Source organism: Aspergillus lucknowensis, assembly GCF_044049455.1.
Source record: "Aspergillus lucknowensis strain CBS 449.75 chromosome Unknown BJX67scaffold_27, whole genome shotgun sequence".
Lineage (NCBI taxonomy): Eukaryota > Fungi > Ascomycota > Eurotiomycetes > Eurotiales > Aspergillaceae > Aspergillus > Aspergillus lucknowensis.
This window is the reverse complement of record NW_027263571.1, coordinates 219,754-231,919: the sequence shown is the minus strand read 5'-3', so window position 1 is coordinate 231,919 and position 12,166 is coordinate 219,754. Positions and strand designations below refer to the sequence as shown.

Here is a 12,166-nt window from a genome sequence, read left to right as displayed (position 1 = left end):
CTCTGACAACCACCACATTTCAAATGGCTTTTGTGTTCGTGTCGCAGATGCTGCAGCGATTCCTGTCAGTATGTTATAGTCTCAAGAACTGCATAGAGACTGCGTTTCGTTTGTTACTCCCGATCTACTGGCCTACTCGTCACGATATTGAAACGGTACGAGCCCGGCCTCCTTTTCCATCGCAAGACCATCTTGACCACCTTACAATAGGGCCCTCAATACGATGAAGCAAATGAAACCGGACACAAAAAGGTTGAAACTATCTACAGAGATGCTCAAGGACAGTTTATCTCTGGTGAGCTAACTAGGATTGTGGAACTCCTTGATGATGGTACTGTTCTTAAATCACTATTTCCTAAAGCTGAAATGGAAAATAATATCCTTGATATTGCCAAAGAAGCTAGCATCTATTATCCTGTTGGCCCACTGAGAGGCTGGTATGGATATTGGGTTACTTCCGGGATGGCCTTGTTCTCGAGTACATGAAAAATAGAGATCTCAAAACATATATTCAAGCTCACAGCTCGATTCTAATAGGCCTGAAGTTAAAGTAGGCGTACCAAATTGTATAAGCTGTCTCTCTCCTGCATAGTAATAGTATTATCCACTGTGGTATTAAACCACGAAATTTCCTTTGGACGTAATTCTTAATATCAAAATTATTGATTTTCTGGCTCTTTGCTAGATGGATCTAAACCAGCCTCTGGTGAAGGAACTCGATTCTATCTCCCACGATATTGGAGAGACCTGCCTACTGTGGCTACAGACCTGTTTGCACTTAGGTCAACTCTTTACAAAGTCTTTCAAGAAACTAGCCCATACGAGGAGATCCCTAGTAATCAAGTGGAAGTACTTTTCAAGAGAAAGGAGTTCCCTATATTTCTACTATTCTATATGGAAAGATTATCAAGCAGTATTGGTTCTCCCAGGCTGATTTAGCCAAACATGTGCAGGCTTCCATCCAAGATATAATCTACAGCAATCTTAACGCCGACTATATCCCTCATCTCGATGGTTTGGACACTGGTCAGGATATGTTGATTGACCCAGTGAGGTATCCTTAGTATTGGGGCAGTTGATGCCAGTTTGTCTCGCTTTGAGGCATCGATTGAAAGTTCTGGTCATCGTGTCACACCCATAGTGCTTTGCGGACACAAGATATCCACCCATCCCAAAAGCTGCCAACTACTGTTGTTTTGCTCCTTTGAATGGGAGGGTAGGACCTCCAGGGTTCCTTGGCGGTCGTCAGGGCGGGGCAGGCCTCGTGTTGTTGTTCACCGACTCCGTTGACTCTCATAAATCTCCATTTCTGTCCTGTATCCACCGACAACCCCTTACCATGGCCTGCCAGACTGATTCCTGCTGTGGACAACGCAAGGAAGTCGCGTCCAGGCAGCAACCACAGGAAGAAATCCCCGACACGCCAACCTGCTGCAAGGATAAGCCATCTCCCTGCTGCGATGCCTCTTGCCTGGATCGCATCGCCCTCCGCGGATGTAGGCGAGAGCAGGTTCCATCCTCTTCCCCGAGCGAATCCTCTAGTAGGTTCACGTCCGCTCGTCGGACTTCGCTTCCAGCAGCGACATTAACACCCTATAGCTCCAGGTCCTAGCTGCCAAGGTCCCGATGGTGCACCATGCGACAAACACCGTCGCCTGGCGCGTGCCAAATACGCCGCCAGACTCGAAGCGCTGGGCTGCATTTGCCGCGCCCTGATATCCCTCGGGCAGGAATCCTGCTGCGCACCGCCACCACGCACCTCCTTTGGTAAAGAGCGTCGCTCCGTTGACTCGGCTCGGTCTGTCCGCGGCTTACTCGACTCTTGCTACCAAGGAGCCAGTCAGGAGTCAGGGGGGCACCGCAGTCCCGGCCGAAAGGGTAAAGAAGAGGAGTGCTCAATCGACTGTTGCGGATCTCCAGAGCCTCCTATAGTGGCTAAACAGTGTGCTTCCACCAGCGAGGAAAAGTCTGCCAACTCTAGTGTCAGCTGCAGTTCTGAGAACTCTAGCTCGGTCAGACGGCACGCCTCCGCTACAAAGAGTAGAGCCAGCGATATGGAGACCTGCTCCACGGGGTGTTGCCGCAAGCCGAACGTCGACCAGGCTCCAGACTGTGAGCAATCCTCGTTCAAGGAAAAGAGTCCTGGAAACCGCGGCTCCTTGGTCGACCCATGCTGTACACTAACGGTGTCTCCCTGTGCGTACGCAAAAGAAAAGCCCGACGAACCTGATATATGCTCGACCCGCTGTTGTGGCACGGCAAAAGAGCCGCCGTCTGATACCTTGGCAAGACAAAAGCATGATAGCTGTTCAGCTGGTTGCTGTGGCACACCCAAGCTATCTAAACACAAATCTACCGACCTCATTGAGATCACCCCGGTCTCCCCTGTTCCTGACCTCGAAAAAGGCCTGTCCGGTAAGGAACACGTCGTTTTGAGTATATCTGGAATGACCTGTACTGGGTGTGAAACAAAGCTTCAACGAACTCTCGGCACCTTGCAATCCGTACAGAATCTCAAAACCAGCTTGTTGCTTTCTCGAGCAGAATTCGATCTCGATACCAGGATTCAGACAGTTGATCAAGTGTTCAAACACTTGGAAAAGACAACAGAGTTCAAGTACGCACGAATTACATATCAGGGATCTCGGATCGAGGTTATCGTGCCTAATGCCGCCGAGTTTATGAAGCAAGCCTGGCCTCCCGGCGTGACCGAGATGACTCTCGTTGACGAGCGGACTGTCGCGATCGCTTTTGATGCGAAGATAACCGGAGCGAGAGAGCTGGTGGACCATGGCTGGGACAGACCGCTGAGCCTGGCTTCTCGGTCTGATCCAACACTGCAGGCTGGGAGCAAGCATGTGCGCCGTATGGGGTGGATGACCCTTCTATCTATCGTTCTAACCGTGCCCGTCTTAGTCCTAGCTTGGGCTCCGCTTTCAGAGCGGGAAATTGCCTATGCCTCTGCATCGCTGGCCCTGGCGACAATTGTGCAGGTTGTTATTGCCGGCCCTTTCTACCCCAAGGCTGTGAAAGCCTTGGTGTTCTCCAGGATAATCGAGATGGATCTGCTTATTGTGCTGAGCACAAGTGCTGCCTACATCTTCTCGGTGGTTTCATTTGGATATCTCGTCACGGGCCAGCCGCTTTCCACTGGTGAATTCTTCGAGACCAGCACGCTACTTGTTACTCTCATCATGGTTGGCCGGTACGTGGCCGCACTCGCTCGTCAGAAAGCTGTCGAATCTATTTCGGTTCAATCACTGCAGACGCCCACAGCTATCCTTGTGGACGACTTCGGAGCAAATGAAAAAGAGATCGATGTCAGGCTCCTTCAGTACGGAGACATCTTCAAGGTGTTGCCTGACTCGCGGATTCCTACCGACGGCACAGTCATTGTAGGCTCGTCCGAGGTCAATGAATCAATGATCACTGGAGAGTCGACACCAGTAGATAAGGCACTGGGGTCTGCCGTTGTCGCGGGATCTGTGAATGGCTCCGGGATGTTGGTTATCAGACTGACCCGTCTCCCGGCTGATAACACTTTGTCTGCTATTGCAGGGATGGTTGACCAGGCGAAGCTATCCAAAGTAAAAATTCAGGACATCGCAGACCGAGTGGCAAGCTACTTCGTCCCCGTGGTAGTCGCTCTGACCATCATCACCTTCCTGGTCTGGATCGCTGTGGGCATTGCAGTGCGCGACCAGTCTGGATCTCGCGCTGCCACAGAGGCGATTACCTATGCTATTACAGTACTGATCGTCTCCTGCCCGTGCGCCATCGGCCTGGCAGTACCTATGGTCATCGTAATTGCCAGCGGCGTCGCCGCCGGGCGAGGCGTCATCTTCAAAGCCGCAGACAGCATCGAAGTCGCTTGCAAGGCTTCCCATGTTGTCTTCGACAAGACCGGGACCATGACCCAAGGCAAGTTGACCGTTGCTGTTGAGCACATTGACACCACGAGGGATTCAATGTCTCTCCTCCTGGGTCTGATCGGGAGTAACAAGCACCCAATCTCTGCTGCGGTGGCCGCACATCTCAGAGCCAAAGGCATACCGGCGTATATCGTCACCGACACAAAGGCCCTCACCGGCAAGGGTCTGGAGGGCTCAGCGGCGGGCTTCATCCTCCGCGCAGGAAACTCAAGATGGCTTAACCTCTCGTCGAATCCGCAGGTCCAATCGGTCCTCGAACAAGGCTTCACGGCATTCTGTTTCACGGTCAACGACGCCCTTGCCGCGGTCTTCGGTCTGGAAGACTCACTCCGTCCCGACGCTGTAGAAACCGTCACCAAGCTTCAGCAACGGGGCATAGCCGTGCACCTCCTCTCCGGCGACGACGAAGGCAGTGTCAACTTCACCGCGCGACGGCTCGGGATCGCAGCGCAAAACGTCCGCTCGCGCTGCACCCCAGCCGACAAGCAAGCCTACATCCAAGCTATCATGACGTCAGCGCAGCAACCCCTGCGCATGCGGAGCCCGACAACTACTATCTTCGTCGGCGACGGCACCAACGACGCCGTAGCCCTCGCCACCGCCACAATTGGCGTGCACATGAACCAGGATACCGGCAGCGACGTCGCGAAGGCCGCCGCGGACGTCGTGCTTATGCGGCCTAGCGTGCTCAGCGTCCTGACCATGATTAGTATTAGCGATAAGGCGGTGCGGCGGATCAAGTTCAATTTCGGATGGAGTTTTGTGTATAATCTGTTTGCGGTGTTGCTTGGGGCGGGCGCGTTTGTGAATGCGCGGATTCCACCTGAGTTTGCCGGGCTGGGGGAGCTGGCGAGTGTATTGCCTGTGATCGTTGCAGCGGTGCTGTTGAGGTGGGCAAAGGTCTAGATATGAGCCCGTGCGGAAGGGAATAATACTATGTCCTGCGGTGGTATCCCGGGTGAAGCTGTGTGGATGGACGTATTGGTGCCGCTGTCATTCCGTTTGCCGGGAGAAGTTTGGCCCTAATGTAAGAAGAAGTAGGCAGATTGAAGGCCCGTGACTTCATGCCGTGATGCATCCAAGAGCATAGGCCCTATTCTGTGTCAAGGCCGCCGTATAATCTGGATCTCCTCATCCCAAGGCGCTTATCCACTCAAAAGCCTAGACTTCCGGTACACCTCGATGTTCATATCAGAAGATAGACACGCATCATCTACCCCAAAGCGGATCATCGCCAGACTGAGTCTCATAAATTTCTTACAGAATGGCTAATGTCCAAGGGCAAGCCGGGTCATAATATCTTGTGACTTACCCTGAACTCAATAGCTACACCTCATGTACCACCTGTGTCCTGTCTGTTCGCGAATCTATCCCTATCTAATGATATTTTTTTCCATGCCGCCTTCCTGCACACTTCAAAAGGTGCGTCCAAAATTACCCGCTTGGAGATGATCAATGTCAATCATGCACTATGAAAGTCAAGGACTCAGCCTTGGCTCCTCCAGCCAAGAATTCGTCGCCCCCACAGGTCTTCTTGGCCTCGTATATGTGCGATTGATAATCAGCGGGAGTATCCCTACTGTGGTTCCAATTGATACCTGAGAAGCAGCAGGACAAAGGGTTATAAAAGAAAGGGAGGGAGACTCCCATTGAGTAACCTGATTTATATCTCTACAACGCAAGGCAAAATCCCAAAATAAAAACTCAATCCCAGCATTCAACCAAACCAGTATACCTAGGTATGTATAGTCTCTTCTGAGTCCCCTCCTTCCTACTCCCAACTTGAAGGGATGAACTGATAAAATCCCAGTCAAACGGTTCAGTTCAAAATGAGCTTCACCACCATCACCACATCTCTCCTTGTCTTCCTTTCGGGTACCCTTGCTGCCAGTACCTCTTCTCTTCACGCGCTTGATACCCTAGTCCTCGACAAACGTGATGATTGCTCATGCAGTTGTGGTGATGACTGCTCAAACCACTGCTCTGCCTCTGCCTCTGAGGGTACTGCTGGGGGCCGTTGCCTTGTTACCTGTGGTGATTCCTGCGGGTGTGGTTCAACCAAGACGTGCAGTAATAAGGAAGCTCTTGAGAAACTTTGCAACTCAATCAAGGATAATCCAGAGGGTAATCCAGTTGTAGTAGCAGCCATTTGCCGGGCCGCGCAGGTGGCATAGCATAGTTTCTAAAGGCGAGGGGAATACCTGTCTCTGATTTACTTCTATTCATTTGATTGCTGGGGGAGTTGTCTGTCTGCACGGGGGAAGGTTACTTTTTTGTCCATGTATTTGCACTCGTTTACTCAATTCCAGATTCAAATATACAATTACAAGGCACAGTGTACAGAAAATCTAAATTAGGCTGAGGGCAGACCTTGGAGTGGGAAAGCCAGTGGACATTTGGCAGGGTTGGATTTTCCTTTGTAGCAAAACCTTGAGAGAGAGGCTATCTATTAGCAACAGTCCTTAAGACTTGGGTCCCGGCTTTTTCTCACTAGCCCCAGTAATCTTGGGGTTTGGCCAACTTAGCCTGGGTCCCTGGACTGTAATTTTTCTGTCGTAGTTGGGACACATCACGACAGTTGGCCTCTTAACCGAAGTACAACCCCCATTCCTCCTCATCATCCAGGATTGAATCATCGCCAGAGAGATCTTCCGGGTCATCATCACTGTCTGGCTCAGATGCACTGTCCAAGGATTCATCAGTATCACATGTCAGACTTTTTCTCTTGTGATCTCGTCAAACCAAGGCAGAGCTCTATCCATCCATCTACACGTAACCTATCAACAGCACACCATCCACGTTCCCCCTCGCAACACTTGTCAAGAGAGCATCCCTCGCGCAGCCCAGACATCGCACAACTAAACAGCCGTGCGAATACTCCATCTGGCCCGCGACGAATAACGCCCACTGCGCGTCATCCCGCACGGCAAGATACCCCGGCAGATCCACCGACCCCAGGGGCTTCAAATACCGATCCCGCAGCCAGTGACGCACATCAAGATTCCAGACGCACTCGCTGGTCCCCGCCGCGTTGGGATGAGGACGACCGTTGCAGCTGCGTTCAGCGACCTCGAAGCCGCGCGCCACGGCCTTGAGGACAGCCTTGATGGAGACCTCGCCAATGTTGTTTCCGTCTGCGCGGGCCACGAAGCAGAGCCGGGCGTCTTCGTATTCTGCTGCGCGCTCGATGCTGAGATGTAAGGGCTTGCTCGGGGGCTTGGGGCTGGCGGGGCCGATCCACGGGTCATGGGGGCCTGAGGAAGAGGATATCACGGCGTGCGGTTGTTGTTGTTGCTGGGGGAACTGGTCGCGATCTGTGTAGATGGCTTCATTATGGGCTGAGCGGATGGAGCCGTCCCTTTGGACGCGGAGGTTGGCATAGAACGAGTCCCTGCACGCTAGCCGAATAGCGTGGGGGGACGGCTTCATCTCGAGCAGCAGCGATGGAATGACCGAGTACCGTCCATTCCGCCAGCCGATGATCTCGCGCGAAAGGAAGTTTTTCTTGTTGTCTTCGCTGACGGTGACATTGTCGCCAATGTCGACCCCGACGTGCACGGCTGCCAACAAGTCTACCATCTCGCTGTATTCGATGGAACTGGCATAGGTCCGGTTAATTGTCCCACAGGCTTCTTCCAGCCAGTCCTCGTCCGCAAGATCGACGGAGATGCAATGGCGGATGTTCCAGAATTGGTCATCCGCAAGCGGCGAGACGAGCGCGAGGACGATGGCGAGGGTGGTTGTCCGGAAGCGGGCGACGCCCTCGGTGAGGCTGCTCGAGGCATCTGTACCAGCGAGTTGACGGCGCGAATTGCGGACCTCCGCGAGGACGCTGCGAGTCGCGATTCGGCTGTAACACGGACCGACATGGTCGGCCAGCAAAGGGAAATATATGGACGCCAGACTGCGCTCCGTGGCAGAAACTCGCCTGCGCGGACCTTCTTCTTCTTCTTTCCACTCGATTCGCGCACGGATGTCCTCTTTCAGCGGGCGTCCATGATTCTCCAGGCCAAACGAGACTTGCATCCGCGTGGCGATCGAGTGGCGGATGTACTCAAAGTCCTCCTGCAGGCACTCCGGGTCGATCAGGTAGTACGGTGCGATGCTGTGGTAGAGCATGGAGCCTACCGTGCTCTGCGTGTAATGGTGCACCATCGTGTCGCAGTCCCCGATTTCCTCCGCGGCGGCCATCAACTGGTCCGTTTCCTCGCTTCCCCCTAGGACCAGCACCACACACCGCGGGCCGAATGGCTTCGGCCGTGGCGGCATGCCGTCCCAGACCTCGATGGACCCGATGGAATATCCCACGGCTTTCAGGCAGCTTGCCGCGCGGGCCACCCGGCCGCTGCGCGTCCAATATGGCTCCACGTCTCCCCGCGCGATCCAGCGCAGCAGACCAGCAATCATGTGGATCTCGGTGAGCGGGATCTCGGTGTCTTTGAAGCGCAGCCGGCTGCTCAGCCACGACGCATCACCAATGGGGAGACCCAACCGCTCGATGTTCTTCAGAAAGAGCTCGGGCAGGCCCCGCGTCGCGCCCTCATTGAGGACCCGCTCGTAGAGCCCGTCATCGGTCAACTGCCCATGCAGAGCGTCGATGAGGAGCCCAGCATCCTTGAAGATCGCGGGCGCGAGGAATTTCACAAACAGCCGGACGGCCGTTGGACCCTTGCATTCATGCGCCAGCGCGCAGAGCGTGAGTCCGACCAGCTGCGTCCCCCGATCGCCACTAAAGGCCTCGTTGGAATTCGGGATCTCGCACCGCACGGGCCCGCAGTCGCTGGTCAGGATGTGGACCTGGGAGTTGTTGAAGGTGATGCTGGGGCCGAAGAGGGTCGCCAGGCGGGTGCTCAGCAGGCGATTGCTCGAGGGCGGCTGCAGGACACCCATGTAGCGCGAGATCATGTATTTGACGCCATCTAAGCCCCCCAGCCACCCGGCTGCGGTGTATGCGGCTGAGAGGGTGGAGATCACGTCCGTCGGGCCGATTTGGACTTGTTGTAATGGCCCGGCGTTGGTGGTGAAAACAAGCGTTGCCATCGTTCGAATATGGAGCAAGATGTGGAGCGGAGTCTGCCCCTGGCTAAAGATTGGCATTTGGCATTTTAATGTCCTGACTGTGTGTTTCGCCTCGCCTGGACACAGCCCTCCCAGCAAAGCCCTAATGCAGCCTCACCAGGCGGCTGAATCGCAGATGACCGCGCCCAGCCTCAGCCTTGCACACAAGAGGACGTCCATGTTGTTTCATCATGACGAAAACAAGGTGCTTGTGTGTACCGATCCATATAGTTGGATTTCTTGTTCACAGCTCGTGGTTTGTTGAGGCAGACGAAAATTTCTTGTCTTCTAGTGACAATATTGGGATGACCAACGCTTAGACGTTGAGGAATCAACCAGATAAGACGGGATTTCGTGCGACCGGCCTTGGATAATGACCGCAAGACCCAGGGCATGATGTGCTCAGATCACCAACCTAATACACCTGGTTTGTTCGAGAACGGTAATCAGTCAACTCGGGTGGTTCAATTAGAGGCTGAAAAGGTAGATACGTTCCTGCAGTTGTCTTATACTACTAGTAGTACTCTCATAGTTATGGGACTCGGCTCAATCTACAGTATTACTGGCTCTTGATCCATGATTGGGTACTATTCCGTAAAATTTTCTGAGAGTTAATCTGGGTCCTACAAGGACGACTACGGCATTGAACAAGCCTCGGAGAACTTTCAGTACAAGAACCAATCTATCGTAAACAGTAGGTATGTTCGGTTAGCTCCATTGTAGAAAGATGCTGCAGGGCTCCAGTTCATCTGATGACTAGACTAGATACGTTTGCCCTACTCGTGATTGATGCCTGAGCTACCACGAAGAATATGGGCAGGATTGGCAGAATGGTATCGTAGGGTGTGGGTGAATCAGCAGCAGAGAAAATTACCTTGGTCTTATGAGGAACAAATACACAACCAAAGCCTTAAAGTAATCCCAAAACACTAAGATTAAGGTAGAGGCTATATGATACTCAAGAGCAGTTTAGCGGGTCGATCAAACTTCCCTGTGGAGTTTCATTGTGAACTAAATGTGACGGATCGTTCGGAGGCACCATAATTGGCGAAGACCAACTGACCCAAGCTAGCGGCCGTGGGAATAAATTGTGATGGCTGTGCCACTACTTGAAGGTGCCGCCAAGAACCACCAAGGGTGAGCAAGCCATGCAAAATCGTGTCTTGTACAGTGGTTTTTGGCTACTGGGTAACTGTTTCATTGTTAAAGTGAGATAAAAATGGCTGTTTAATATGGAATATAGAGGTAGCTGACTCGCCCGGGTGGCCTGTTCGGTCGGTTACGTTTGCTTGCACGTCTAGGATGATACAGAAATACAGCAATGAACTACTAGTATACAATGAAGGTCTTTTTCACACATGCATCGGCGTCAGCGGACAGTGCCGACAATTCAAATTAAACAGCAACAAGAGCAGCTACGAGCAGAGCTGCGCCGAAGACGGAACCAGACAGACGCGTGCCAGCACCGGTGAAGTCGGGAGAGTCGGGGGACGTGCTGGTGCTGGGCTCCTCGGAGCCGCCAGTGTTCGATCCAGAGCCCGAACCAGTGCCGGCACCTGCGCTCTGGGTGGGACTGGCTGTCGCGGAGCTAGAGGGGCTCGAGATAGAAGGGCTCACGGTCACGCTGGAGGCGCCAGCTTGGTGGCCCGAACCAGAGGGGAACGAGTCGGATGAGCCTAGGTTAGATCCGGCGTGGGTCGGGGTAGCGGACCAGGTCTTAGTGGTGGAGTAGAAGCCGCTGGACTCGACGCTGCTGGACTGGACGCTGGTGGACCGGACGCTGGTGGACTCAGCTGGAGTGGTGGTAGACTCATCAAGGGCTGACGAAGACGAAGAACCAGAGCACGACAGGTCGAACAGAGGCTCCGTGCTCAGCGTGCCGCCGACAAGTCCGAAGCTGGGGTTGGGAGTGGAAGCACCAGAAGCATCCTGGAGGATGTACCACCAGGTGTTGACGTTGTCGAACAACGGGCACCCGACTTCATTCCAGAAGGTCTTCGCATTCTCGACAGAGGCAGTGGCCAGGTTCTCCTGGTCGCCGCTGACGGGCCACCCCGTCTCCGTGATCCAGACCTCCTTGCCGTTCGCGACGCCCTGGGTCTTGGCCACGGAATCGTCGAAGAGTGCCTTGGCGTTGGAGATGGAGTTGGCCATCGTGTTCTGGAAGTACGGATAGCCGTCAAAGCCGAGCCAGTCGCAGGCCTCAATGACAGCGGCATTGGAGCCGTTCGTCCAAGCGTTCCAGGTGTCGACGTGACCGATACGGGCATCGCTCAAACTGGTCCCGGAAATGGCCTCGCGGACGCGGTTGATGGAGGAGACGAGCTCCTCAGGCTCAACACCAATGCCGGCATCAGCCTGGACACCGATCTCCGAGTTGCGGTAGAGGTCCTCGCTGCCAACGGAAATGCCGACGACCAGTTTCGTGAATTCCTCGCCGTACTGGTCGATTGCAGCCTTCAGCGCGGCGATCTCGTTGTCTATACCTCCGCCCGAAGCCCAGAGACCCAGAAGCAACGTTGTATCCTCGGCGATGGCAGCGGGAATGGCGGAGATGGGGGTGTTGACCGATCCTCCTTGCTGCGAAAGTTAGACAACATCCTAGTGAATGTCTCACAAACTTACGATCATAGTATAGAGACGGGCACTGCTGAATCCGGGGGCGCCCTTGAGGTTCTTGGCCGTCTGGAACTCGGACTGGAAGTCGGCTTGAGCCTTGATGCTGCCGTCAGGCTTGGTTGCTCCGTAGTTGAAGCCTTTGGAGGCGGCCTCGGCGGAGGCGACGGCCAGAGCGAGTGTCAAAATCTGAGTCTTAGAGAACATTATAGCGAATGTGTACACCGATGAGAATCAAAGAGCGGATGTGTTGCAGAAGCGAGAAGAGGAGGGCGAGGCTTTTAGCTGTGAGAGCGAAGGCCTAGACTCGCCGTGGAGACAACGCATTGTGGCACTAAAGATAGAAGAAGACCCGTCAGCGACCGGTCCATGCTTAATCCCCTTGGGTAAAGTGTGGGTACAGGTGGCAATGTGCGACGAGAAAAGTCTCGACTCGCCACGGCCAGACGTGAGTGGTGCTCCTTTCCCAGGGACTGCAGGCACACTGCAGGCACAGCTCACCATTGGGCAGCAAGGGAGCTGTTCCACGGACACTTGGGTCCTACCTCCACTCGGCAGAT

General features: G+C 54.0%; 4 protein-coding genes across 4 annotated transcripts; 2 read left to right on the top strand and 2 right to left on the bottom strand.

Annotated features, from left to right (window-relative positions):
• Positions 1-23: 23 nt before the first annotated feature.
• BJX67DRAFT_372788 (uncharacterized protein) lies at positions 24-1,064 on the top strand (the record flags this gene model as incomplete). Its single annotated transcript, XM_071031296.1, has 6 exons — positions 24-68; positions 211-450; positions 480-550; positions 593-612; positions 686-835; positions 868-1,064. The coding sequence occupies 6 exons, from the start codon at positions 24-26 to the stop codon at positions 1,062-1,064; spliced, it is 723 nt and encodes a 240-aa protein (XP_070885108.1).
• A 2,050-nt stretch (positions 1,065-3,114) lies between these two features.
• On the top strand, positions 3,115-5,171 carry BJX67DRAFT_356643 (cation-transporting P-type ATPase PCA1). The gene has a single exon (XM_071029408.1). It carries the CDS (start codon positions 3,195-3,197, stop codon positions 4,836-4,838), a length of 1,644 nt encoding a protein of 547 aa, XP_070885107.1. The 5' UTR covers positions 3,115-3,194; the 3' UTR covers positions 4,839-5,171.
• Positions 5,172-6,303: 1,132 nt separating this feature from the next.
• Positions 6,304-9,534, bottom strand: BJX67DRAFT_356642 (uncharacterized protein). Its single transcript, XM_071029407.1, has one exon. It carries the CDS (start codon positions 9,027-9,029, stop codon positions 6,699-6,701), a length of 2,331 nt encoding a protein of 776 aa, XP_070885106.1. The 5' UTR covers positions 9,030-9,534; the 3' UTR covers positions 6,304-6,698.
• A 396-nt stretch (positions 9,535-9,930) lies between these two features.
• Positions 9,931-11,850, bottom strand: bgt2 (GPI-anchored beta-1,3-endoglucanase EglC). The gene is made up of 2 exons (XM_071029406.1): positions 11,616-11,850; positions 9,931-11,570 (listed from the first exon to the last, which is right to left on the bottom strand). The coding sequence occupies exons 1-2, from the start codon at positions 11,811-11,813 to the stop codon at positions 10,386-10,388; spliced, it is 1,383 nt and encodes a 460-aa protein (XP_070885105.1). The 5' UTR covers positions 11,814-11,850; the 3' UTR covers positions 9,931-10,385.
• Between the last annotated feature and the right edge of the window lie 316 nt (positions 11,851-12,166).